The sequence below is a fragment of the Ammospiza nelsoni genome, chromosome 5 (genome assembly GCF_027579445.1).
Source record: "Ammospiza nelsoni isolate bAmmNel1 chromosome 5, bAmmNel1.pri, whole genome shotgun sequence".
Classification (NCBI taxonomy): domain Eukaryota; kingdom Metazoa; phylum Chordata; class Aves; order Passeriformes; family Passerellidae; genus Ammospiza; species Ammospiza nelsoni.
Window position 1 is genome coordinate 44,421,917 of NC_080637.1, and position 24,614 is coordinate 44,446,530.

Genomic DNA, 24,614 nt, shown 5'->3' on the forward strand with positions numbered 1-24,614 from the left:
AAGAGTTGGTTTAGATCCCTTTAGTGCAATAAAAGCGATGTTTACTTTCTGGTATGAACTTCCCAATACAAGTCTTAAAAGATTAATGCACAATACTGTGAATGCATCTTTGTTTAGAGTGCAGAGCTGGGGTGGGGATTAGGAATATGGAAATAACTGAAAACACTTATGATGTGGTAAAATAAAAAAAATTTATACCATTTTAACACGGCTCTTTCAAATTCTCTGGATGACTTCTGGATTATATAAGGTAACATAATAGAAGTTCTTACTATGTTTAAAATATCACAATATTGTGATATTTGACTATCTAATGTATGAAACTTGTGTCAGAACTGATCACAAGTTTCTTAAAGTTTTACTGTTATCTGAAGGGAAAGGAAAGGAATTATCCTGGAAGTACTTATTGGAAAAAGCATTGTTTCAGAAGGTTTATAGTTTCCTTGCACATAGCACCAACCAGGGAAATTATGTTGCTGCTTTGAATGCTGAGATCCAACTACAAGCAGTTATCGTGCTGTCAGACAAAATCTCCCAGTGTAACTCAAAGGCAATGTAAGGGAGTTAGCAGATTCACTAACAGATTGGTCTTCTAAGAGACTACTACATATGAATGTACATAAAATCCCTCCCACAGACCTGGCAGCCTGCCAGTATTACAGTGAACAAGTCTAGCGAGGTCAAAATATTTTTAGAGTAGTATCTTCAGAGTTGGGGTATTTTGAGTCTATGATCCCCTTTTGAAGAGTTAACATTGTTCCCAGTGGAATTTAAAAGTTGTAACTGGTAGTTCTAGATATCTGTCTCTGGCACAGCCTGCTACAATGATTTCAGCTGTACTTCTGATCTGCAGAAAGGCAAATCCTAGAAAAACTCTAGTAGTTGCAAGAGAAGCTCCAGTGACAAACTGTATCTCAAAGCCTGCTTTGAGATAGTCATTCCAGGTGTATTCAGTGATCTGTTCCAAGGAATTAGACTCTCTCCCCACCCCCAAAGCACGCAGACACACTGACAGGCAATATGAGCTAGAGATGAAAATAACGAAATCTAATCATCACATTGTTACTTCAAACTGATTATAACTTCCAAGTATTACAACATGATTTACTTATTTCCTTTTTGGTCAGTATTTCCTCCTGAACGTGCTTTGGGGGTGGGGAGAGTCCAATTCAGCATAAATTCTTAAGACAACTTTGTAATCACCTGTCCACAGATGAGCAAGTTCCACAACTTCTTCCATGCTGAAACATCCAAGGACTCATGATGGGCCAAAAGTAAATAAAGTGTGTCTTTGACAACCACAGATACTTGATCTGTGCTTACATTTAGATGCCACACAGCTCCTGCAGCCCCTTCAGGTGAAATTTCATCCCCAGTCTGATACCACAGGAATCTAATACCTTGCACATGGTGATTCTGCTACCTCAAAATCATAACCTAGGCTCTTATGTCTTCACTTGTATTTTACGCATGACATGGCTGGCATCCATGAGTGATGATGGGAGCCACTTCAACAGGTGAAAGCTGAACTAGTCACTATTTTGGGTGAAGCAGGAAGGCCTGGAATTTTTCTAAGTGTTTAGATCAGGGAAGACACTGCAGGAACCGTTCTGCTCCTTCTTCAAGGATGGGAGGATGCCACATAGAGGGACTTTGCTTCAAATCGCAGCTTATTGGCTAAACAAAAGGTTTTGAATTTTATTCATGTGAGCAGAAGCTCATGTGAGTTTTTGCCTCACATGAGCTCAGGCTTTACCCTTAGCCTTTCCCTCCTTCCTCTATCTATCTACTTTTTTGTGAACTCTTCACTTCTCACTTCCTTCTCTGTAACTGCTTCCCTCCCACTTTTCTATTAACATACCTTGTAATAGGTACCTTCCCCTCCACCCAGAACTTCTGTGTGATCTACCTACTCCTAAAATTTGTTGACTCAATTTAGATTTTTCTCACCTCAGAGACAAGGGGTTTTGAAGCTAGGATCCAACACTCTAACAGAACCAGGTAATTTCTCACTCGTGGGACAACTTTCTGTAAATCATATCAGTATCCATTGACACTGGGAAATTTGAAGAAAATAATCTCCCTATCCAAGCACAATCTTTCCAGTAGGTCATTCTTAGTCTCTCAAATGATGCCTTATCAAATGTAAAGACACTCTTTAGGTTACATAACTTTACAAGGAGAGGAACAGCAGCTCTAGGAGTCTAACAGTAAGCAAACTGCAGCAATGGAATATGAGCCAATGCAAAAGCAGAACAAGCAACTCCAAAAGCCGTGGAACAAGCTCAGCCACGCAGCAATCCTCACCAGCCTGAAGAAACTTTCCTCTCTAGGCTCTTGTGTATGGATATTTGCTTCCCAGAAACAAAACAAAGTATGAAAGGGATCATATATAAAACCAAAACAAACAAAACCCAAAAAACACAGGCCAGTACCAAAAGTTTAAGTGCTAACTTATCAGACACAATCTGCTTTTGAGGCTATCCAGGCTGCCATTTGCCTGTCAAGCAAAAACACCTTCTTTAAGCTACCATTGCACCATGCTATAGATACTGTGGGACAAGGACATTATTGCAATTGTAGTATAAAATATACTTCCCTTTTTTTTGGCCAAACTTTAAATTTGTTTAAAGTTTACAGAAATTAATAGAATACGTTAAAAGACTGTATACCTATATAATGAAAACAAAATGAAAATTAAAGGACCTGATACGTATATAATGAAAAAAAATTACCAACATCTTTTTTTGTTTCTCTTTTGTGACAGTCAAATAACAAAGATTGGAAAGATGGTAAGTAATACTTCAAAAGTATTTTTAGCTGATTGAAACAGAGCCATGATTCTAAACAACCTACAAGAGAACTACTGCAGGTAGTCTGAAGACTTTGTACTAAAATAAATGTCACTTTGCCAAGTGAGATACATTTAGTCATTTCCTGATTTCTTTTTCCTTTATTTCACATATTTTAAAATGTGTGTTCCTGAATAATTTGTTCCTTTCCTCCAGATTCCTTTGCAATGACTCCATAATAGTCCACTAATGAGGGCACTGGTACCACAATCAATTTGCAGGTGAATCAATTCAGATGCAAAACATATCATGACTTCACTGCAGAAATCAGTGGAAAGGAAATACTTAATCATAGATGAATTACATGTTCAGTCATATGTGCCTTCAAGCAAAAGGCGTGGGGGAAGTAGGCTTACTTATCAGCCAAGACTGTCCATCAAGAAACAAACAGCTGGATTTTAGGCTATTTTCAGCTTAAGACATGTCCAAACTCACAGCTTCAAGGCAGACATCCCAACCACAAAAGTGACAGCTAAGACAATGACATTCCTCTGCCTCTCCAGAAGAATTAGGGCTCCTGGGCCCCAAGATTTGTGGAGACATTACAAAAGATAGTAAGACAGCGAGGACATGCCCCAGGAAGGGAAAAGCTTTTGAGGCCTCACACCACAGATGTGTTTTGAAGAAATGCAGGAGGACACGCTAGCACATTGCCTTGCATTCTTGGGCATGCTTTTTTTATTCTTAAGCACTAAACTTGCTGTCTTGACCCCAAACAGTGCTGGGACCAAGCAGCCTCAGGAGGCACAGAGGACACACTTCAGAAAGGCAGGTTCCTGCGGAGCTCAGCAAACAAGATAGTAGGGAATACTCAAGGTCTCCAACAGACTCCTTTCCTTTAGTTCAGCAGCAACTCACTTCTGCTGCAGCACTTCCACAGCACGTGTTAAGTCTAGTATTTGTCCTTTTCCTGTAAAAAAAGTATTTTGGACCATTTTTTTCAGTACATTATTAACCAGCAGTGTCCAAGCCACACATCTCTCCCATTAAAACAGCAAATGTGCTGTAATGCTCCACCAGCCATGACCTGAATTAAGCTTATCCAAAAAACATCCATAACTACTTAATATTGACAATAACCTGGAAAACAGTTCTGCATGCAAGCTAGAGCATTTAAATGGACTGCAGGCACAACCTGGTTTTCATACATTGTTCTTACATCTTCAGCAAACACATAACACACTCAGTGACATCTAGCTACCTCTAAAATCATGGTAGACTGAACTGGCCTATATACCTGAATAATTTAGCGCTGAAGAGAGGTAATGGCACTCTAGGTTGGAATCAAGCCATGACAGCCTGTAACTGCTGAGATCCTCTGTGTACATTTACACATTTAAGAATCCAAGCTGGTGGTTACAAGAATTTTAACTGTTCTGGTTGAGCACTTCACTTTCTTTTATAACTCTACTGATTTTATTTTTTCTATTAAATATACGCATGCAAGAGATTTTAATCAATTAGACAGAGCACAGCAAGTAACTGCACAAAATAGGTTACATCCTTTGGTACATCTTATTGGACAAGCCTGCTCTATACTGGAAAAGGTAATAGGAAAATTCTCAAAAACATAAATGTTCTTTCTTCGCCTGAAGCTTCAATTCTTCTGGTTATGAATCTAATAGAGATGTCTTAAGTTTGGCAAGCAAAAACTGAACCAGAGCTAAAAAATTACCTGTAGTATCCAGCCTTGTATGCAGCAAAGTCCAAAATGTATTCAGTTGTATTTTATTTTTTAATTTAAAATGCATGAAGTATAGGCAAGCTGTTAAAACATTTAATATTTGGTAAGATACCACATAACAATCCATACCAAAAAAAAGCAAAATTTTAAATTTTTTATGAAGGCCACGATTTTCTTGCTTCAGTGGTCATGAAAATGAAGTATGAATGTCATGCACAGGAATGAAGCATACTGAAAAGCCCAGAATTCTCTCAAGACCTCTAGATCGAGAGTTTCAGAAGCAGCAACCAGAGTTACTTCAGTAAAGGCCATTCTTCCACACTGTCTGGCAGCTAAGCAGTGCAGAAAGGCATTTCAAATATTTAACCAACATCAATTGCTATTTGTGTTGACAAGCATGGATGAATCCAGATGCTCAAAAAAATTATCAGGAACATCATTATACCATGCACTGGAAGACATTGAAACACTGACAAACAGAATTAAGTACATCCACTGGCAGAAAAAAAGCCCAAATCAAACAAATCACTAGACAGCAATGAATACAGAATTTAAAATTGACAAGAATTTTCCATTTATGCCCCTACAAGATGAAACATATGGCCAAATTTAGTTAACACTAGTCTTCAGTGAATGAACCAATCCAGCTAAAATTTCAAAGGCACAGTCTAAGCGTATCCACACAAGCACTTCCTACAGCTCCTGTTCTCAATGAAGAGAGCAATGACTTGGTAAGAAAAGGGGCACATGAAAATGGGGTGGATACAGATTAATGCTGACCATCAGCTGCAGCAGGAAGCACTGAGTAACAGCAAGCACTACACCTGAACAAAGAGCTCTGCTGTCAATATCTGCTTCTTCACTGGACATGTTCTGCCTTCCCAAAGGCCCACTGTCTCATTCTGAAGGCACCTACAGTGCTCCCTTCACAGTGCTTTCTCTGGCCACCTGTTTGCTGCTAAAAGCACAAGAGTTGCTTGGGATATTATACCCAAATCAAACATGCCCTCCCAATGTTCCTAAGGAATGCTCTTTGTTTCTACAGTCCAACCTGAGACACTGAAGATGTCTCATGTTGGACTGTAGAACACCTTCACCTATGCACTTTGGGAAGACCATTAATTGAGTTTTTACTATTAATATCTTTTTGTCAATTCATCACTACCCTGATGATATGGAAGCTTTATTCAAATCAGAGTATAAAGCTGCCTTTTCTGGCAGAGCTCCATGGCAGGCAGAGGCACTGCAAGGCCAGGCTGCAGAGGGCATTGAGCAACCTGGGCTAGCGAAAGGTTCCCTGCCTGTGGCAGGAGGGCTGGAAGTAGGTGATCTTCAAGGTCCCTTCCAAACCAAGCCAGTCCACAATTCTGTGATCAGAGGGCACACTACAGCTGATCAGTGGCTGAATATGAATAGGCACCACTCAGAGATCTGAGCCCTAGCTCAGCTTGAACATGTCAATTGCTAGAGAAGAAGAGGCAGGGACAGTATGCTGTATAACCCCTCACAATCCCACAGAAACACTAGTTCAGGAAAAACAACACCATGTGGTAACATATGGACTTTAGATTTATTTCTTAAAGCAACAATACCAGCAGCACCTTCCCAGATCTCCTCACCTCATTCCTCAGATTCTTTTATGCACCCAAAATGCTAGAGAGTATTTTCTGCCTGCTCCAGTGTCCTTAATTGTCCTTTATAATGGCTTCAACTTCAACAGTGTGCCTTGCAAAACCCTTCTGGCCCAACAAATGGGCAAGAAAGCATATCTCTGGATAATCTTCAACTGTCTGCCTGCTGATGGACTGGTATGCCAGCCAGTGGATAACAGGAAAATTGTCCCTGACTTCCACTCCCTTCAAGAATGGATAGGCGCCTGGTGAGGACACATGAAAATCATTTTCACAACATGTCTGGGCTCATTACCTTTGAAGCCTCTACTCTCCTGTCATATTTACTAGGTAGAATATAATTCTTAAACAAATCTGAATGATAAAAAAGCCCCAGGAAACATGAAAAATAATTTCCAGGAGAGAAACAAAGGACTTAAAGGAAATTCCTTGCTCCTAACATTGAATTACATTAATAAACTTAATAGGCTTCCTTTCCAAGGGAGTAATGCATTTTTGCTGTTCCTCAGGTTTGGAAAGTAATTTGAAAACTACCATGAATAAAAATTTTATCTTGATTTACTCTCTTTACCTGCAGTTAGATCTTCTTCTACACCCAACTGCTTCTTCTTGTTATTGGCACATAAGTGACATACATTGCAAACACATAAAATATTTATACCCTTTCCATATTTTATTTGCATGCAACCTTTTTTTCCTTTTACAAAAATGAGCACAAACAGAATGGAAGGATGAATACTGTATTTATTTTAGAAAATCTGACTAATCTTTTCCTCCAATGTTTTGTTTGTGGGAGAAAATATTGCTAAATTATGTGAAATATGTAGAATGCTATTATTTTTTTTCCTCTGGGACCTACATTTCATACCAGTTCCTGCAGTTTTCCATCGCTGGGAAAATTTGTATAGATATTGTAGTTTGTCAACATCATTATGAAAAGACAAAATTGGCAGAACAGAGGTAAGATGAGGAAGTTGCTGTTAATAGTTGTTCATCTGTGAGTTACCACACTGATACTTGCTCAGGACATATCCTCTTTTGGGACTCCCTGGCCAGTGTGAATTATAACACACGTATTTTTATTCAAAATGTCAGTATTTCAGTGGCTAAATGGATTCTACTGTTGCATGTAACACCATGATTCTAGCCAGAAGCCTCAAAAATTGAATTGCCTATGGTGCATGTAGTGCTGACAGAAGAAAGCTCAGCATAGTGTTAGCCTAAGGAATACTTCTGAGCATTCACTATTCAAAATAAAAAAAAAACAAAAAGCACATCTGTTGTGAAAATGCCAGGGGGTTTTTTGCACTGGGAAATGAGCTGTTGAGTGGACGACACTTTGTACCTTTGTTAACATGACAGTTTCCTAAATCATATTGTTCTTGCAAAGATAATGACAACAGATTGACCTGTTTGCTCCAAGAAGAAAAAACATTTAGAGAATGATGCAAGTTTATCACAGAACTCGATATTAGCCTCAGAACTGGATCTTGATATTATGTTAATAACAGCAGTGAATGGTACAAGGCATTACACTCTAAAATCAAAGCTTCCCCAAATTTAGCAAAGAGTAATTGTTAAAGTAATTAAAGATATTGCTTCATGTGTTGGCTAACAAAATCTATGGAAATTTCACTGCTCCTTACAATGGAATTTCAGAAGCTCAGTTCAAAGAAAATATTTCCAAGCTGCTGTCCAACCTTAAACCACACTGATACAATGGTTCAGTATATTATGACATGAGACTGATCAAAATAATACTGGAAGAAGAATTTCTTTTCATTTCCAAGTCACTAACTCTACCTTCACTAAAGCATGTATTTATCTGTCCATCATACTGTTAGTCACCAAAACAGCCACATCATAAGCAACATACTTGGCCATAAATAGAAAGACAGAGTGATAAATTTGAAATAAGAATTCAGACACAGCTATTACAATTTTGTCTCACTAAACCATGAGAAGTTCACACCCCGAAGATTAGCAAATTATAGTGGATGCAATCAGACAGAAAAATTTCCTCTTAAAAATAGAAATTAGAGGACTTATTGCAATGTGCACGGGATATAAATAAAGTAAATTTAACTCTATATGACTGTGCAGGTTTTGGCTGGGATAAAGTTAATTTTCTTCAGTTGGCTGGTATGGGGCTCTGCTTTAGATTTGTGCTGAACACAGGGTTCATATTATAGAAATGTTTTTGTTATTGCTGAGCAGGGTTTACACAGAGCCAAGGCCTCTTCTGCTTTCTGTACTGGCAACAAGGCTGGGGTTGCATGAGAAGTTGGAAGGAGACACAGCAAGGACAGCTGTCCCCAAGTGACCACAGGGATATTCCATTCCACATGGCATCACAGTCACTATATAAAGGGAAGGGAAAGAAGGAGGAAGAGGGGAGCCATTCAGAGTGATGGCATATGTCCTCCCAAGTAACTGATGGGGCTCTGCTCTCCTGAAGATGGTTGAACACTGATCTGTCAATTGGAAGAAGTGAATTAATTCCTTGTTTTGCTTTGCCTTTGCGCAGCTTTTGCTTCCCCTACTGAACTGTCCTTATCTCAGCCCGTCAGTTTTCCAGCTTTCATCCTTCTGATTCTCTCCCACTGGAGGGGGAGTGAACAAGTGGCTGCCTGGGGCTTGGTGGCTGCCAGGGGTTAAACCATGACAGAGACATTTTAAAGCCATCTTATAAGGGAGTCTATAAAATAATCATTGGCCTTTCTTTTCCCAAGATCAGATATTCTTGCAGTAACAATAAGATAAATTCAAGTGTCCTCTCCTTCTTTCCAAGTCACAAATTGCTATTTTTTCACCTTTCTTCCTTTACATATAAAAAAAGCAATGGGAAAGGTAAGGTAACGTCCTGTACTGCCAAATTTCTGAACAATCAGAGACCAATGATTTTTTTGCAGAATGACAAAGCTGGCAAAAAGACAGTGGTTATTTTTTAAGTTTTCCTAAAACAATTATGCATAAGTGAAATGAAGAATCAGTAATTTAAGAATGCACTATGTAAGAGAGAGAGCCAGAATATTCTTTTGCTTTTCTGCCTAAAAGAACTTTAAGTCCCACTCAGCAATTTGGCACAGATGTCTAGATGTTCAGTACATACATCTAGTTCTATAATGCATGAAAAAAAGTGAAAGTTGCATCTTTTATGCAGTGTTTGCAATATTCACTGCCACAGCTATTTAGACTAGATTTAGTCTCAGCCAGCTTCAGGTATGCAGCTTTAAGTGATGTAGAATGAGCTTCTTCAAAATCAACAGTGATTAGACAGATCACTGCAATTGCTTTCCAACTCTCAACTACAAAGGGTGTGCAACTGCCTTAAGAGAAAATGCCCAGTTTCAGTTACACAAGACTTGCACTATTTGGGGGGAAGAAGCACCTGCAACAGATAGTCTTAAAAGCTATTTGATGGAGAAAGCAGGAACATGCATTCACTGTATATTTTTAAAAGTCCAAAACCAGTAAGAGGTGGTTTTTCCTTAAGTATCCACTTGGATGGCTAATGATTCTCAAATATGTATCCTTCACAGTATTTATCCTCCCTCCTGTGCATGCTGGGAGAAACCACATTCTCTTAGAGAGGTTAAATGACTCCCACCACTACACAAGGGCTGAGAGCTGTCACAGTAGCCTGAACCCATGTCACCAGAGCCTTAGGCTATAGTTGTCACCACTGCCCTAGACTTCATTTCAAAACATAGATTTTCTTCAAGGAACTCACTGAACTTTATCCTTCTCTGACATTAAGTGCCACACTGCATAATGGCACTGTACACACACAGATTATTCTAGCTGACTCTGTCAAGTCCAAACAAAAAACAAGGTTTGGGCTACTTGTTCCAAAACACCACAAGTGGGTGTATCTTCATTGCAAGAGAAATTCCTCAAAATTAAAGAGCAGTTTGCATATACGCTACAGTGTAATATACATAGTCACTAAAAACCAAGAAGTCCCACCTAAAATCTGCATGAAAAGTGGCAACGTAGGTCAAAACACCTTTTGAAAGAACAATTTGTAATTTCCTGCATTCAAAGCCCAGCTTCCCAAGTCCCAAAAAATATCATAGCTTCTGGCATCAACAAATACAAACCAAAGTCTGACACCAAGTTTTATGGAGCTCACCAAAGATTTCCCTCTATCATTTTCAGATCAAGCTTTGTTAGGTCATAGGTCCTGTCTAATTCACCCTCCTGAACTCAGCTGCTGTTGATGCCCGTCTGGTTATCTGGTGAAAAAAGAGAAACAGAGTTCCTTGGAGGCAAAAACAAAAGCTCATAAAAGCTATGGGTGCACATTTTTCTACATTAAATTTATGCTGAAAGACACAATGATGTCCCGCAGGTAGAAAAGCATTTAAACCAGTTTTTTAAATATCAGCAACAGAAGATTTGCTCAATAGGATCTCTCTCTGCACTAGAGAGAGGATACCATAAGAGTTAACACTGGAAAGACACAAAGGAATAACCTGACAATGGCCCACTTCCTTTTATGAGTAGCAATATACATCTAGCTCTTACAGACAGTAATGCTCCTTGGTCCTTCCCAAGACAAATTACTCTTAACCACATCCATACAGTTTATGGGAACAAAACATGCAAGAGCCAACAAGGACAATCTCAGAATTTCTTCATGTAACTATTGGCAAGCAGAGGAGACTCTCTCACTGATTGCCAAACTTTTCACTGTCTTCACAATTACCCTTTTGTTAAATCTTCCTCAGGTCTTGTTTATAAATGCTTTTGCTCTCTCTCTCATCCCCAGCCTTCCCATGCCTCTGTTAAATCTAAATCTCTTGCCCAGGTCAGGAGGAGCACAACTCTTGTATAGACCACAGGCAGCAGAACCAGCACCGCCTGCCCGTGATGGTGCTGTGTATCACAAGGGCCTTGTCACCCATGGCATCAATTCTTCAGTGTGAAGAAAGAGTGCCACTGCAGAGACCTGCACAGAAAGCTGGCCAGGACAACAACACAGGAGTGTGGCAAACTTGCTGTAAACCTTCTGTGGACCCATTTTAGCAGACCCAAAGCCTGGCAGCTTGAATCAGCCTGCTGACATTTACTATCTGGCTTTAAAAGAGACAATAAAGAATATCTTTTTAACTCTTATTTTAGGAGAAGGCTGTAATTCTTCTTTTGTTCATCAAGGTGAAACTCTGTAATTTGCTCCAAAAAAGGACTCGATACAGGTGACAAGATGTAGTCAGATTTCTTCCTAAAGGTATGTCAGGAGAGAGGAATGAAAAAAGATAGGCTCTTTCCCTGGATAGGCATGGGAGAAGAAAGAAATTAGAAACCTGATGAAGTGAAGAGACACTTTACTACTCTGACAAAACGTATCAGGGACAGCCATGACACAGTATTATGTTACTCCTGCCAAAAGCTCTAGTAAAACAAAGATTCCTAACATAGTAAGAGCCACACAATCCCATATAACACACATGTATCAGTAGCTGAAGTAATATCAAATACTGAAACATTTTATTTTCAAGTCATCTGTGTGGACTAAAGAAGGGGGAAAAGAAAATTACACCTGGCCTTTGGAGGGGGCTCTGTTGTGAGCAGCAAATCCATTTCAGGCTAAGCACATGAAATCCCACCTCTGTTCCTCTCTCCATCATGTTTCCTGCTATCTTCTCCATTCCTTGCTATTGCCCTGAACATGTCCAAAGCTGCTGAGAGCTTGTGCTGCAGACTGGAGAGGCAGCTGTGAATGAGTGAACAGTCAAGTCTTCTTCAGTCTTTCTTGGGTAAGAAAGGTCCTCACACCTGACCTAGGCAGCTCTTACTAACAAGCTCTGTTAATTTAATTCTTCTAACACTAAATGCCTCTTTCAGACTAGCACTGGGTTTGATCCTACTCTGTTCCAAAGCTTCCACCTGTCCTTGCAACCTTCAACCAAAGCTTCTTGACAAAAATAATCCCAAACACAGTCAGTGCCCACTGCAGTCCCACAGCCAGCTCCCATTTCATATGAATTAATTAATTTCCTAGGAAGTGAGGGTGAAGCAGTGAATCTTAGCAAGTCCTCAGCAAATTTAAAGTACATTAAGCTCTACTGCCCTGAATTAGAAAAATTTTTAGAGTCAGTTGTAATTGGTCTGTCAGTTTGATCTTTGCACATCACTCACCTGTACAGATATGCTGGTATAAAGTAGCACATTTTCTGCATATTTATATAATTTTGCATTTGAACAATGAGCACTAGCTGAATTCTAATTTCTGTATTACATATACTGGAATAACTTGGAATAAAGGCAGTGAATGCAGTAAAACCAGAGAAACCTGCTAAATTAACTTACCCTAACAAGGCTTCTTTTCTTGTAACATAATTCTTGTAGTCTATCTTAAAGCCCACTTAGAAATTCCCTTATATTCTATAATCCCAAGACCCCAAAACCCTGACTCCTCACATTTCCTGTAAACTGTTACTTGCTTTTTAGGTGGCAGTAGGCAATATCAGGTTTAGTTTGTTTATTTAAGCAGGGAAGTCTTATACTTCCACGAGCTCTGCTTAATGCTTTTTCTAATCTTATAAATCAACACCTGTTGTACACATAAATTAACTCCAGAGCATTGCCATCTTCCCTGTCTTTAAAACACCAATTTTCATCATGATGAAAAGGCTTGCTTTAAACAGGAGGAGCAAGTCAATTTAAAAAAAAATCTTATTTAGTGCTTGAGAAGCCAATAATGTTGTAGCCTTTTTGAAAGCCACACTTCTACAAACTTCAACCAAAAAGAAAAAAAAAGAAAAAAAAAATCACATGACATAGATAATTAGAGTGTTTAATTGCTGCAGTTCTTAGATGCACACAGAGTGGCTGCTCTTTTTATCACAGTTTTGCCAGGAAACTAAACAGGTTTCCATAAATTTTTAGCCAAACCCACTACAAGATCATTTATTTACAAAGCAAAAACAAAATTAAAAACCCACCTACACCATCCTAGTTTAAGCTAAAGGAAACTGTAATATCAACTGGAAGCAACATCTCCCATCCTGTAAAGAAGAGTTAATATACAGAGAAGTTTCCATAAGTCTGTTCTAATTCATCTCAGATTGGTTCCATAGGCCCTGATGTTAATCAGAAGTTTCCAAATAATTCAGCACTACCTGAATCACATATTCATTTTAATTCAATAGTACACTGTCAATTCTTTGCATCCCCAGCATAACTTCTTCATCCAGAGATACTGAAACAAATATTTACAAGGAAGGCAACTGTTACACAAACTGTACACAAATAGGAAAAGCCAAGGAAAATATACCTACTACTAATAAAGGTTAACAGAGAATTATCAAGAATTGATGCTAAATACTTTATATCAAAGGTCCATTGAAACACACTGTCCAATACAGAGGTAAGTAAGAAAATGTTAGTACCAGTGGTTTCCAAAACTTCTGCTCTCTGAAATTTTATCCAGTTGCAACCCCTAAACAGGACAATAATGAAGTGAGCAAGCTCTCAATATTAAGCTTTTTTTTTTCTGTATTTTTTTTTTTTTTTAAAACAAAAAGCCTAATTTCAGCTTTCTAGAGGAACAAATTCTTTAGAGGAGTTCTCAGTTGCTGAGTGTCTGGTAAGGTTCAAGACATTCCAGTACATTCTTGGTCCCATATGTGAAGGCTTTAGATCAGCAGGTTGATTTTTGTCTTGCATATTAATCCTCCCTCTTTCAGAGTAAGGGAAGAACAGAAAACTTTCAGTAGTAAATACTGCAATGCTCTTTTGTAAAGTTTCTCCATCTGGATACATAAGTGGAAAGGGAGAATTATGTTTCACCATTCCTCAGCACTACATAGAAATTCATCTCCCACACAAGTCCTTCCCAAAAATCATACTTACTGTGGGGGTGAAGATGAAAGCTGCATACTTGCTAATGTTCCCAAAAGAACCAAAATGGGACAATGTGCAGCAGGAATCTTTTTAATTTGGACCAGATTAGATGTCAAACCCACCAAAACCTTGAAGGCTCAGCCCCTGTGCAGACCTAGATGGTGCCTAGTGAAAGCCTTACCTAGGGAGATGATGACAACAAGCAAGGCAGGGATCTGGAGCTCGTGCCATCCCCCAGCACCACTGCTGGCAACCCGACTGAAGAACAATTATACGTCCTTCGAAAGGAAAGCAAATCAGAAGGCTGGCAATTTTCCCCCAGGGACTTTTTTTTATACATATACCTAACATTTAAAAGGTGATAAGAATTCCCCAGTCCTGTAAGCAATACCATCCACTGCAATGAGGATGATCAACAGCACAGCAAAGGAAACTCTCTACAGTCTTCAGAGATGTGAATTCTCCTGGTGACAACCAAAACTTATGAAAGGCCTAAGTATAAAGATTCCAAACTTTAAATCAGTTTAAACCTTACAAAGAAGATGCATCCTCCATTCTACTTACTGTTTAAAACTGTCTTATTGGGTTAGGGAAAAGATGAAGCGGATGAGAACACAACCTTTATAGCCTACAAGTCTACAAAAGAGGTTCACCTTGCATGATCAGGGGAGCACAGCAATGCTAAACTAAGCTGCACAGAAACAACTTCCCTTTTGTTTCATTTGACCTAACATTGTCCTTTAGCTTTTAGGTGTATTTAATCCCAAAATGAAAAAAAAAAACAAAAAAAAACCCAACTTTGGAAACTTTCTAATATTCCTTTCTAGCACTAGGGAATAAAAAAGTAAGAAATTTCTTAAACAGTTCTAAATGGACAAAATAATAAACAGTTTACTGTTTTAAATTAACAAAACAGGCTTTTCTTCAGTTCTAACAAAATAGTCAGTCTTTCTTATTTCCAGCTCCCCTGGATCATGCAGGCTACCTTTTAACAGGTCTCACACACTTCTAATTACACTGTGGATTTAAAACCAAAGCTTGGGGGTCCTAGTGAAACTGTCTCATGAAATTATTTCTGTCTTATGTCCAAACCTGAGGGAACTGTGGGGAAAAGCGTGTGTAAGGTCTTAGAGCACAAAATATTGGGAGGTTTGTTTACAGGTTAAAAGAGCCCAGCAAAGGCATGTCTTCCACAGTGATCTTTGTATTTAAAAGAACACCAGGAGATTAAATCTCCCCATCTCCTAAAACTGTGGGTGGAGTGGTTTTTTGTTTTAGTTAGACTTGGTGGGGTTTTGTTGTTCGATTTGTTTGCTTTGTTTGTTTTGGTGGAGTATTCTGCTTGGGGTTATTTGTTTTTAATCCTTTTAGGTTCCTTTATGTCATTTCCTCCAAACCTACTGAAGATTTTAAGAAATAAAGGGAATTCAAGGACAGATGATGAAAGTGATTAGAGGCTTAGAAAGACACACATATGAGGAGGGATTATTAAAGTCTGCCTTGCCTATAGACAAGATCAATGGGAGGGATCATAAGACAGACACTGAAAATGAGAAGAGACATTCCACAGAATGCTTTTTCATCAGTAGAAAGGAAGTGAATTTCTGGGCTTTTTTTTTTTGGTGTAAGCCTTTTATATGCATGATCACATAAGAATTAAATAATCAAAAAAAACCCCACTGATTCTGCTGCTAGTATCACTAAGGCTGAAAGAACAAGAAGCTTGAAATTAATTTCTCTATTCATTAATAAGCAAACCACACCTGTTTCAGGTAAGGTTTGTGTGTTTGTTTCAGATAAAGGAAGGCTTCTTACAATTCTGTTTTCCACTAATAAAGAGAAAGTTCTGAATAAGCTCCAATGTGCAAGAAATCAATTGGGACTTCTCAAACACATCTGGTACTTGCTAAAAGCAAGCAAACTCCTACATAGACTGCTGATGGGTTGCAGTTAAGGAATTTATGTGTTTTAGTTGTACTGGAAAAGGACTTTTCTCCTCCAAAGCCATACATATAAATTTATAGTCCTGATGAAATGCAGAGGGTTCTTGTTCAGTAATGGGTAAGACATCAAGAGTGAATAGCAATGTCCTGATCAACAGATTAAAAAAGAAAAAACTTTAACAGACCCTTACAGAGCCTTGAAAGGCAGTCCTGACACAGTGCTCTTGAAGTAAAAGTCAGCACAGTGAGGCACGGGTTAGCATAGCAAGGCTAGTCAGAGCTTCAGGAATGTGAACTATTGCAATTGGATAGACCTCTGCATGGACTTACTGGTCAAGAAATATAGTGTGGCCAGAATCTGAACACCCTAGTCTTCCACAATGCTTACTGAAAAATCAAATCCCTTAAGAAAACACTATAACACTTTTTTAAACTATCCCGCCAGTTACATTCCAGCAATAGCAGTACTTTGTTCATGACAAATAAAAATGCAACTCCTGTTCCCAAATTGTTCTACTTCATATCTTAGGTCCTGATTTTGAATGTTTTTCAAAGATTTGTTTTGAAGCATTGCAGGAATCAGCTAGTAGTGGATGTAAAGCACAGTGAAGCTGCAGCAACTGGCATTAGCAGAGAAGACAGGAAATGTTTTGCATGGCTGTACTGTCCGTGGATTTCACCTGCACCACCGGAGCGATCTGCAGTAATCCAGATTATAGCGACCAGATACTATTGGCAAGGAGAGGCAGGCAAAGTCTCCTGGAAGGGCACCCTTCCTAATCTGGAGATGGATGACTTTCCAGAACTAAGGCAACTACATGGCTATAAATCTATACCCACCACATAAAAGCAGAACTGTAAGGCACTAATTCCATTACACTTCATGTAATAGTGGTTTTACACCCCACTCAGCACTGCTGTGCATGGCATAGCTGGACTCCCTCGTGATTCATCCAAGGAAGAGAACATCCAAGAAGAGAGAACAGCCTCTCCTTCAAAATATTTGGCCTTCAGCAGCAGCAGTGACTCTCCTAAGTTAAGAACGATCCAACTATACCTAAATGAATTATTTCCTCTCGTTCAGCCACGGGGAACGTCACACAAAATGTGACATATGGAGAATTATTAGCAGAACCCACAATATCTTATACTTCAAACAGCCTCAAAGAAGAAGGTATTGAGCAGACCTGTTGCAATACACTGAAGAAGCTTTTTGGCTGCAGCAAAAATGTTTAAATCCCCTTGGATTCTACATTTATAAACTCCGAAGGCTGTATTTACAGTAAATTGTTCCAGCACTTCTGCAAACTAAATTTAATGATGCCTTCCTACAGTATACACAACAGCAATTCTGGAACTGTCATTTTACCTGTCCAATGAAAAGGTGTCACTTTCTCATAAGGAAAATCCTTAGCTGGGCTTGGAAGACGTGCAGTAACCTATAGGCTGGAGAATTCCTTTAACACCCACCACCTAAAAACTGGACTGAGTAGCCTATTTTATACAGACTAGGAGATGCAGCTTCTACTTTAACACCTCCCTTTTCCCCAGACTTTATTAAATGGATCTCACCTCACTTACAACATGTCCTATCCTGCTACCAAATCCAGCTCCAAGGCATTCCTCACACAGCAAGCCTCCCTAGTCTGCTCAGGCTCCTGAGAACCCCACCACCAGCTCTGTATTGTTTGTCCATGCACTGCATTATTCTTCTCCATCCATGTTCTAGAATAGCAGCTTTAACTTCAGCTGCTCTGAAGATTTTTGTTCAGTCTCTAACTAAAAACCAGCATTCTAATTTCTTGCTTTTTTCTACATAATAGTACCAGTTCTTGCCGCTCCAGTGCGTGACCATTTCTACCCCTATGGCTAAGGCAGTAAGAGAAACGTTGAAGTTATCCAGGCAATTTACCCAGGAAAAATTTCAATTGGTCTGAACTAAGCACAAACAGATTAAATACAAGGCCTTACCATCATCTGGAAGACATAACATGCTGCTACCATACCTAGCAATTACTTTACAAGTTCTGTGATATTTGACACAACTTGTAAAGCCCAAACCCTGGAGCATCACAATTACATACAACTCTAAACTTGTACAGAGTTCTATTTCCAGCCCTCATGGTCACAGGAAGGGAAGATGACACTAATTCTGATTAAAAGAAATCCAAAATCAGACAGAAGACCAATGCTATTTTAAAATCCCCTTAAACATGAGATTTTTTTTTTTTAATGTCAATACACAAGTACAATAAACAACACAGCATTAGTCATGATACTTTATACTTTTAAATAAAACAACTAGAGTAGAGAGTAAAGTTTAACCTTCAAATATGCCAAAAATTATGAAGATATGCAACTTTTCTCCATGGCCACACTTAGGTAGGTAGTCACTATTCTTACAGCAAGATCAATGAAAGAGAAACTAATTAGTTCAACTTTCTACAGAGAAGAACACAGGAAATGCATAACACTGTTAACTCCAATATGACTAGCATGTGTGACCACCTTACAGTGTGAAGAGCATTGTAGATTCCAGTAGTAATACTACAGCGTATAGGGTTACCTATTTTAAAAATATTTCATTATTCTGAAGCAATCTGAATCACACCATCTCCTTTTCATCACTGTGAATTAATGGGCAGGAGGGATGGAGAATGCTGCTAATGCGCAGTACTGGAAAATAAAACACCCAAAACCCAAAACCTTCACTCCAGTCACCTCCCAGAAAAGATCTTGCCTCACAAATAGTTGATTCTTACACTTCAAACCATAAAGTTCATTTGTTGTCAGACCCAGAATCTCAGCACAGAAAACAGAATTTCTGCCAATATCCCAAGTCAGCTAGAGCAACCTCGATTTTCCTTTCCTGCAGTGCATGGGAAGAAAAAGCCACTTTTTACACGCTTTTGAACTGAACATTTAGGTAAGAACTTTAAACTAAAAAGCTAAGTGCCTTCATCAACAGACACTTACCATAAAAGCCACTAAATACATTAAAGGATCACAGCTTTGCCTACACATGTTTATGTTTATATATATACCATATGAACAAAACACAAAAATAAAGATGAACTTGCCAGGAGACTAAGAATAACTATTTCATAAAGCCATACATCATGGATATATATTATATTCTTACTTTATCCCTACAACACACAGGTGCACTTTTTGTCAAGTTCCATTCCTGCCACAGCCCTCTTTTAACTTCATAAAAGGAACCATAATAATCTCTGCTGCCAGATACAATCACCTGCTCCAGAGTTTATTAAACAAACCTCGAGAAACAGAACCAAGCCCCAGCATTCACCACTGTGATCGAGAGAGAGTCACGGCATTAAATCATCGGCACTGTTGACTCTGGTGAGTAAGTTCTCTATTACACTTGTATCCCTCCGGTTTCGATTGCGGGGATACCTCGAACATTGGTTTCTATTAAGTCAATATCCAGTTTCATTTCATTTTCCTATACCAAAAAGTGTTCAGAGCATGAACGTGAAAGAATCACACAGGAAAAAAGCTTCCCTTTAGATCGTCATCCTAGGAAACGCGGAGACCTCACGGGGAAAGTGCTGCAGGTTGGCGGCTGCCTGTCAGAGCTGGGCACCCCAATCCCCCAGGCAGCCCCGGCGCCGCCGGCTGTCTCCCCCGCGCCTTACCCTCGTCTTGCGGCGCCGGTGCCGCTCCGGGTCCGAGTACGTCCTGTCCACGGCGAGCGCCGTGTCGCTGCCCGGCATGCTTGTGCGAGTGTTTGCGCTGCTGCTCTGCCCGCTGCCCCACGGCGGGCGCGGTGCCGCCCAGGGCCGCCCAAGCACCAGCCCCGCGGCCGCGGGACCGAGCGGGATAGGGAGCGGGTGCGGGAGCGGGAGCGGGGCCGCCGCCGCCGCGCGGGAGCGCCGGGCACGCCCCGCCCGCAGGGCCCCGCCCCGCCCGCTCCCCAGCCCCACACGGCCGGGTCGGCCCCTCCGCGCTCCGGGTCCCGCCGCACGGGCCCTGAGGGGCCCCGGCTGGGGTGTCCCCCTCCTTCGAGAAAGGAAGGACGCCTGCGAGGGGATGAAGGTGGGAGAGAGCTTAGCCAGAGGGACTGGGCCAGAAGTCCCTTCGTTTGTTTAATTTTCAATGCCGTCCTGCCTGAGGGGATAGCGGAGCTGGGACACGATGATATCCCAGAGAAATGGCTGGACAGAGGGATGACAGTTCCTCCTGCTGACTGCCGCTGCTTTGGGTCCGATCCAGGTCTTGGAGGGAGTCACCATCAAGCAATCTCGACTTGCCTTAAAACAAACCTAAACCCTGTGGCCACAGTGAAACCTCACAAAGCACAGCATATTGTGAACCTAAAGGTTCAAAAGTCCAAAGGGGAAAGAAAGGCAGAAACCAGAAGCATTGTGTTGTCAGTTTTGGGCAGACTCACTTGTAAGGTTTTGACTTCGGCAGCCTAAGGAACCAAACAACAACAACAACACTGCTGCTTGAAAGCCCTTGATACCTAGAAGTTTCCACAATAAAATTGTGTCAACATTCTGTCAAACCAACTAAATAATCAGAGCTTGAATTTTCCAAAGTGTTCCGTAGAGCAGCAGAACAACCAATTCAGCCCCATTTTCTGCACATTACCTATGTGAGATAAATCCTTCAATATCCTGGTACAGGGGAGCTTCAAACCATACTTCTGAACGCTCAAGGAAAACTTGTTTTCCAGGGCATGTGTATACCATGCACTTAAATTCCTAAGAGTTGAGTGGAGCTTCTGACTGATCTTCACATTTCTCTTCAGACTTTCTATGCTGAGTAATGCATTTAAGTGATACTTAACACATTTTAACCCTTTGAAAAGTGCAAGTAAAATATTGTTTTATAATCAGTAAGTAGTAGAGGAAATGTATTTCTTTTCCTTTCTGAAATAAACAGACTTGTTGAGTTACCACCGCTAATTACACAAGTAAATCTGGAGTTCCTTCAGGCCAACTCTTGCAGGAGCAGCAGGATTTCACCTTTTAGGTACAGTTGCTCTCATGCTCATGCACAACTCACACTGCTTTTTTTCTCTAGCTGGAGACAGCAACAGTCCCAAGGCATGTGGGTATATAAACATACTTAAATATCAACATAGTTAACTACCGTAGGAGGACCTTGCAGCTTTAAAAAATGTTTCCCTGTTGCCATTTGTTTGTTTTATTGGAATCATATGTTCCAACATAACAGTACTGTCAGAGGTTAATTATTTGACATGAGGACCTCGATAGTGTTTTAAAGCAATGAGGTCTTCATAAATAAAAGACCTGGAATTCTAAAATAAAAAGAAATACTACAAGACCTCACCCTCTTGGCAGGTGTTTCATCTTCAACTCTAATACCAGTTTTAACAAAGTTATCCCAAAGTAAACAATGAGTGGGTTTACTAAAGGAAGCACTATTTTCCTAATGCAGTATTCAAAGTACCAAACTAACACTAGATACTGCACACAGATGGTGACTTGCCACCCTTCCTATACTTCTTATGAAGCTGAATGAGTTAGCTGAAGTTAAAAGGCTGCTGGGAAAAAAGCAGAAATAGAAACTGTTTTTTCAGCCCTTCAGCTCAGACATGAACATTAATTCATATGCCAGAGAGTGAGGAACTCTGGAGGTAAAGGTGAGTAACAAATTAAATAGGCAAATTTTGTGGGGCTTGGGGTTTTCACTGAAGAAATAATTGGACATTTCCGAACAGGAATGTGTGGTTTTCAGCACCTAGGATGAAATACCCTTATTTCCTCAGAAACTTTCAGGGTTTTTTTAAAGTCTTGCCAGATATAGTTGATCAAAGCACAGAAAGGGTAAGCAGTTGGAATAGGGACACATAAAACACTGCAACTGCTTGATGTTTCAGTAATAGAAGGCTTACTATAAATCATACGTTATTCAAAAGTTTAAGAGTTTTATTTACATATCAGCCTTACTTAAATAGTACCAGCAGACTAGCCACAAAATGGTGAAACTTCTCTTGAAGATAAAAAGAGGCAGGAATATGCAATATATATTTAGAGGTAGTATCAACATGCAGACTACTATATTTACAAAGAAAGCTCTGTCCTGATGTAGCCTCTAAGAAGAGAACATAGTATAGCTGGTTTGTAAGGCCCCAGTGTTGCATTAGTCACCTTCCAAGCAAGCCTGTGGATCTGTTGCTTGGGCACTGCTCTCAGTGGTGCATACCAGAAACAGCAGCTCCAGCTCCTGTGCCAACAGTGAAAGGCCCTGGCACTGGGTGGCTCCTGGAGGAGCTGTGACCACAGGACAGCAGGCCAGTCCATTGGGAACAACTGCTGCACACAGCAGCAAGGTATAGTGGAGGACAAACAGCTGCTTGGGTGGAGACATCTGTCCCATGGGTCAGGAGAGTCCTTCCACACAAGCTGAATTAGAAGCCATTGTAATTCATTGTAATTTTGACAGTGTCTGCAGGTGCAACATCTAAACAAATGGTTCTTTTCATATGTTGGACTTAAATCATCTGTGTCTTCAGAACTTATGTCAAACTGTGGTGCAATGCAATTCTCTGACCAAAGGCTGCTCTTTTCCGCCTTTATCTTTCCTTCTCACACGTGGGCCACTATGTCCTTCCTAGCTGGAGCAGGAGCAGGTTCTTTTCCTATGGCACATTTGCAGAATGCATTTTATTTGGCTTGGTTGACAAAGACCACCTGCCCTTCTCTTGCACACACAGCTGGTTTGTACAGCTCTCCTTCCTCACTCCAAAGCAGAGACGTGACGTCCTGAACGTGGCAGAATACTGCACAGCACAGTACTACTGAGAGCTTCACTGGGTACTTCTCTCACTCTCATTTTTAAAAGCCCACAGAGTTTAAATAAATGTTCTTCCCACACACTGCACCTGCTCTCTACTAAACCTTAACTCCACTAAAGCAAATTCTTCCAGATAGCAGCAAGAGCATGAGCTGGACTCACAGTGACTTAGATAGAAATGGTAGTCCAGTTTCATTCTCTTATCTTTTGTTCTTCTCCAAAAACATTTTAAACATTAATTTCTGTTGCTTAAATTAATGATAAAATGTCAAATCATTCCAGCTGTCCATTTTGCCAGTTTTAAAGTTCAAATGCCTCAAAATCCCTCACTGAGTGCCCAGCAGTCAGTGCCCATTCTTTTCCAGTCCTTCTCCTCAGTTCAGCATGCTGGCTTGATCCACAATGCTCAACTCTTGGTATTTACATAATTTTGCCTACCTTATTAAAGTGACCTTTCAAAGAGCGATGCCTATTAGGAGCAGAAGGTCTAGTAAAGACTTATGATCACTGTACAAGAGTATTCATGACTATTTGGTTTTCAGAGGGACAGACATCAATACTGCAGTTGCCTGTATTGCCATGTTTTAGGAAAATGAAATCTCTGGAGGTGCAGCAGAGGCACTGTCCAAAGGAGGCCTATCAGCTGGAGCCTGAGCTTTCTCAAGATGATTCCTGTCTCACTCTTCTCTTCAGAGACTGCATCTTTGCCATCCATTTTTTGTCCCATGACTATGTGTAATGCTTGCACAGCAGACATACCACTCCCACCTACAACCTATAAATTTTCCATGCTGACTTATGCATAGGCCATGGTGGGACCAGAAGTGCCAGTGCACTTTTAGGATTGCCTAACAAAATCCAACTCCCACACAATACAATCCCCTAGATGGTGTCACGCACACATACTGGGAAGTAACAAAAAAGACCCAAAAAGACCTTTGTAAAGGTGGAAAATATGGAAATTCTTTCATTTGGGGACTGGCTCAAGGTTTGGCCCCATTCTCTTTCCAGTTTTATCATGAATCTGAGTCTTGGCAATTTACTTTTATTCTTTGGACTTCTACTACCCTATCTGCAAAAGGGGAAGCATGGCACACCTTTCTCATGTGGAGAACCTTGAACTCCAGAATTAAAAGTGCTATTATTGAATGTTGTGTTCTAATGTTCATGGGGGGAAATTAAATATCTGATATCAAAGGTATGTTGGCAAAGGTACAATCAGGAAGAAGACAAAGATCCCTTTTCCCACAATGGTAACATCTGTACTCTAAACAGGATACTGGGACTTCTTTTGAGAGACTTTTTAACTTGTCCTCCAAATCTTTTTCCAAAAGCTTTCATCAGCCAGTCTCCAGGGAAAGGGTCTACGTGAAAAGAGACTGTTAGTCATTTCCAAGTCTGAGGTCAAGTGGGATAGTGCTGAGTGGCATTGGTCTTGCAGTTAGCCCTGAGTGCACTGTCACAGTTCCCAGTTCCTCTGCCAAAGCATGAGCCTTTCACACTCACAACAAAGGAGATACTCTGCTGGTTTGTACCCAGCACAAACTACCATGGGATCGCACCAAGACTTGCAGATTGTATTGCCAAGCTCTGACAAGTGTTCAGAAGATGTTGATAAACTTTCAGATATCAAAATAAAATTTTTAATTAACCCCTTTCCTCCTGATTAAGAAATGTCCTTTTCTGATTAAGAAATGTTTTATCGCTATCACAATAGTCCCAAATGTTTTATCTGCTTTCACAATAGAATAGCTCTAGAAACTTAGTGAGTATACATTTTCTACACAGCAAGAAACTGCAAAACAAAGACTTTTATGTATTAGTGAGATGAACTTATAGGGAGTGAAGTACAGAGAAGCAAGTA

The 24,614-nt window shown here is 40.1% G+C and overlaps 1 protein-coding gene across 4 annotated transcripts in view; it reads right to left on the minus strand.

Annotated features, from left to right (window-relative positions):
* Positions 1–24,614, minus strand: part of TMCC3 (transmembrane and coiled-coil domain family 3) — a 133,034-nt gene that overhangs the window by 25,098 nt on the left and 83,322 nt on the right. The window contains exon 1 of one of the 4 annotated variants that reach the window (XM_059471755.1): positions 19,621–19,854. The exons of the other annotated variants lie outside the window; for them this stretch is intronic. Coding sequence (XP_059327738.1) covers positions 19,621–19,698 — 78 coding nt within the window. The 5' untranslated portion in view covers positions 19,699–19,854. Of the gene's footprint in view, positions 1–19,620; positions 19,855–24,614 lie in introns of those variants that run through there. 4 annotated transcript variants of the gene reach the window in all.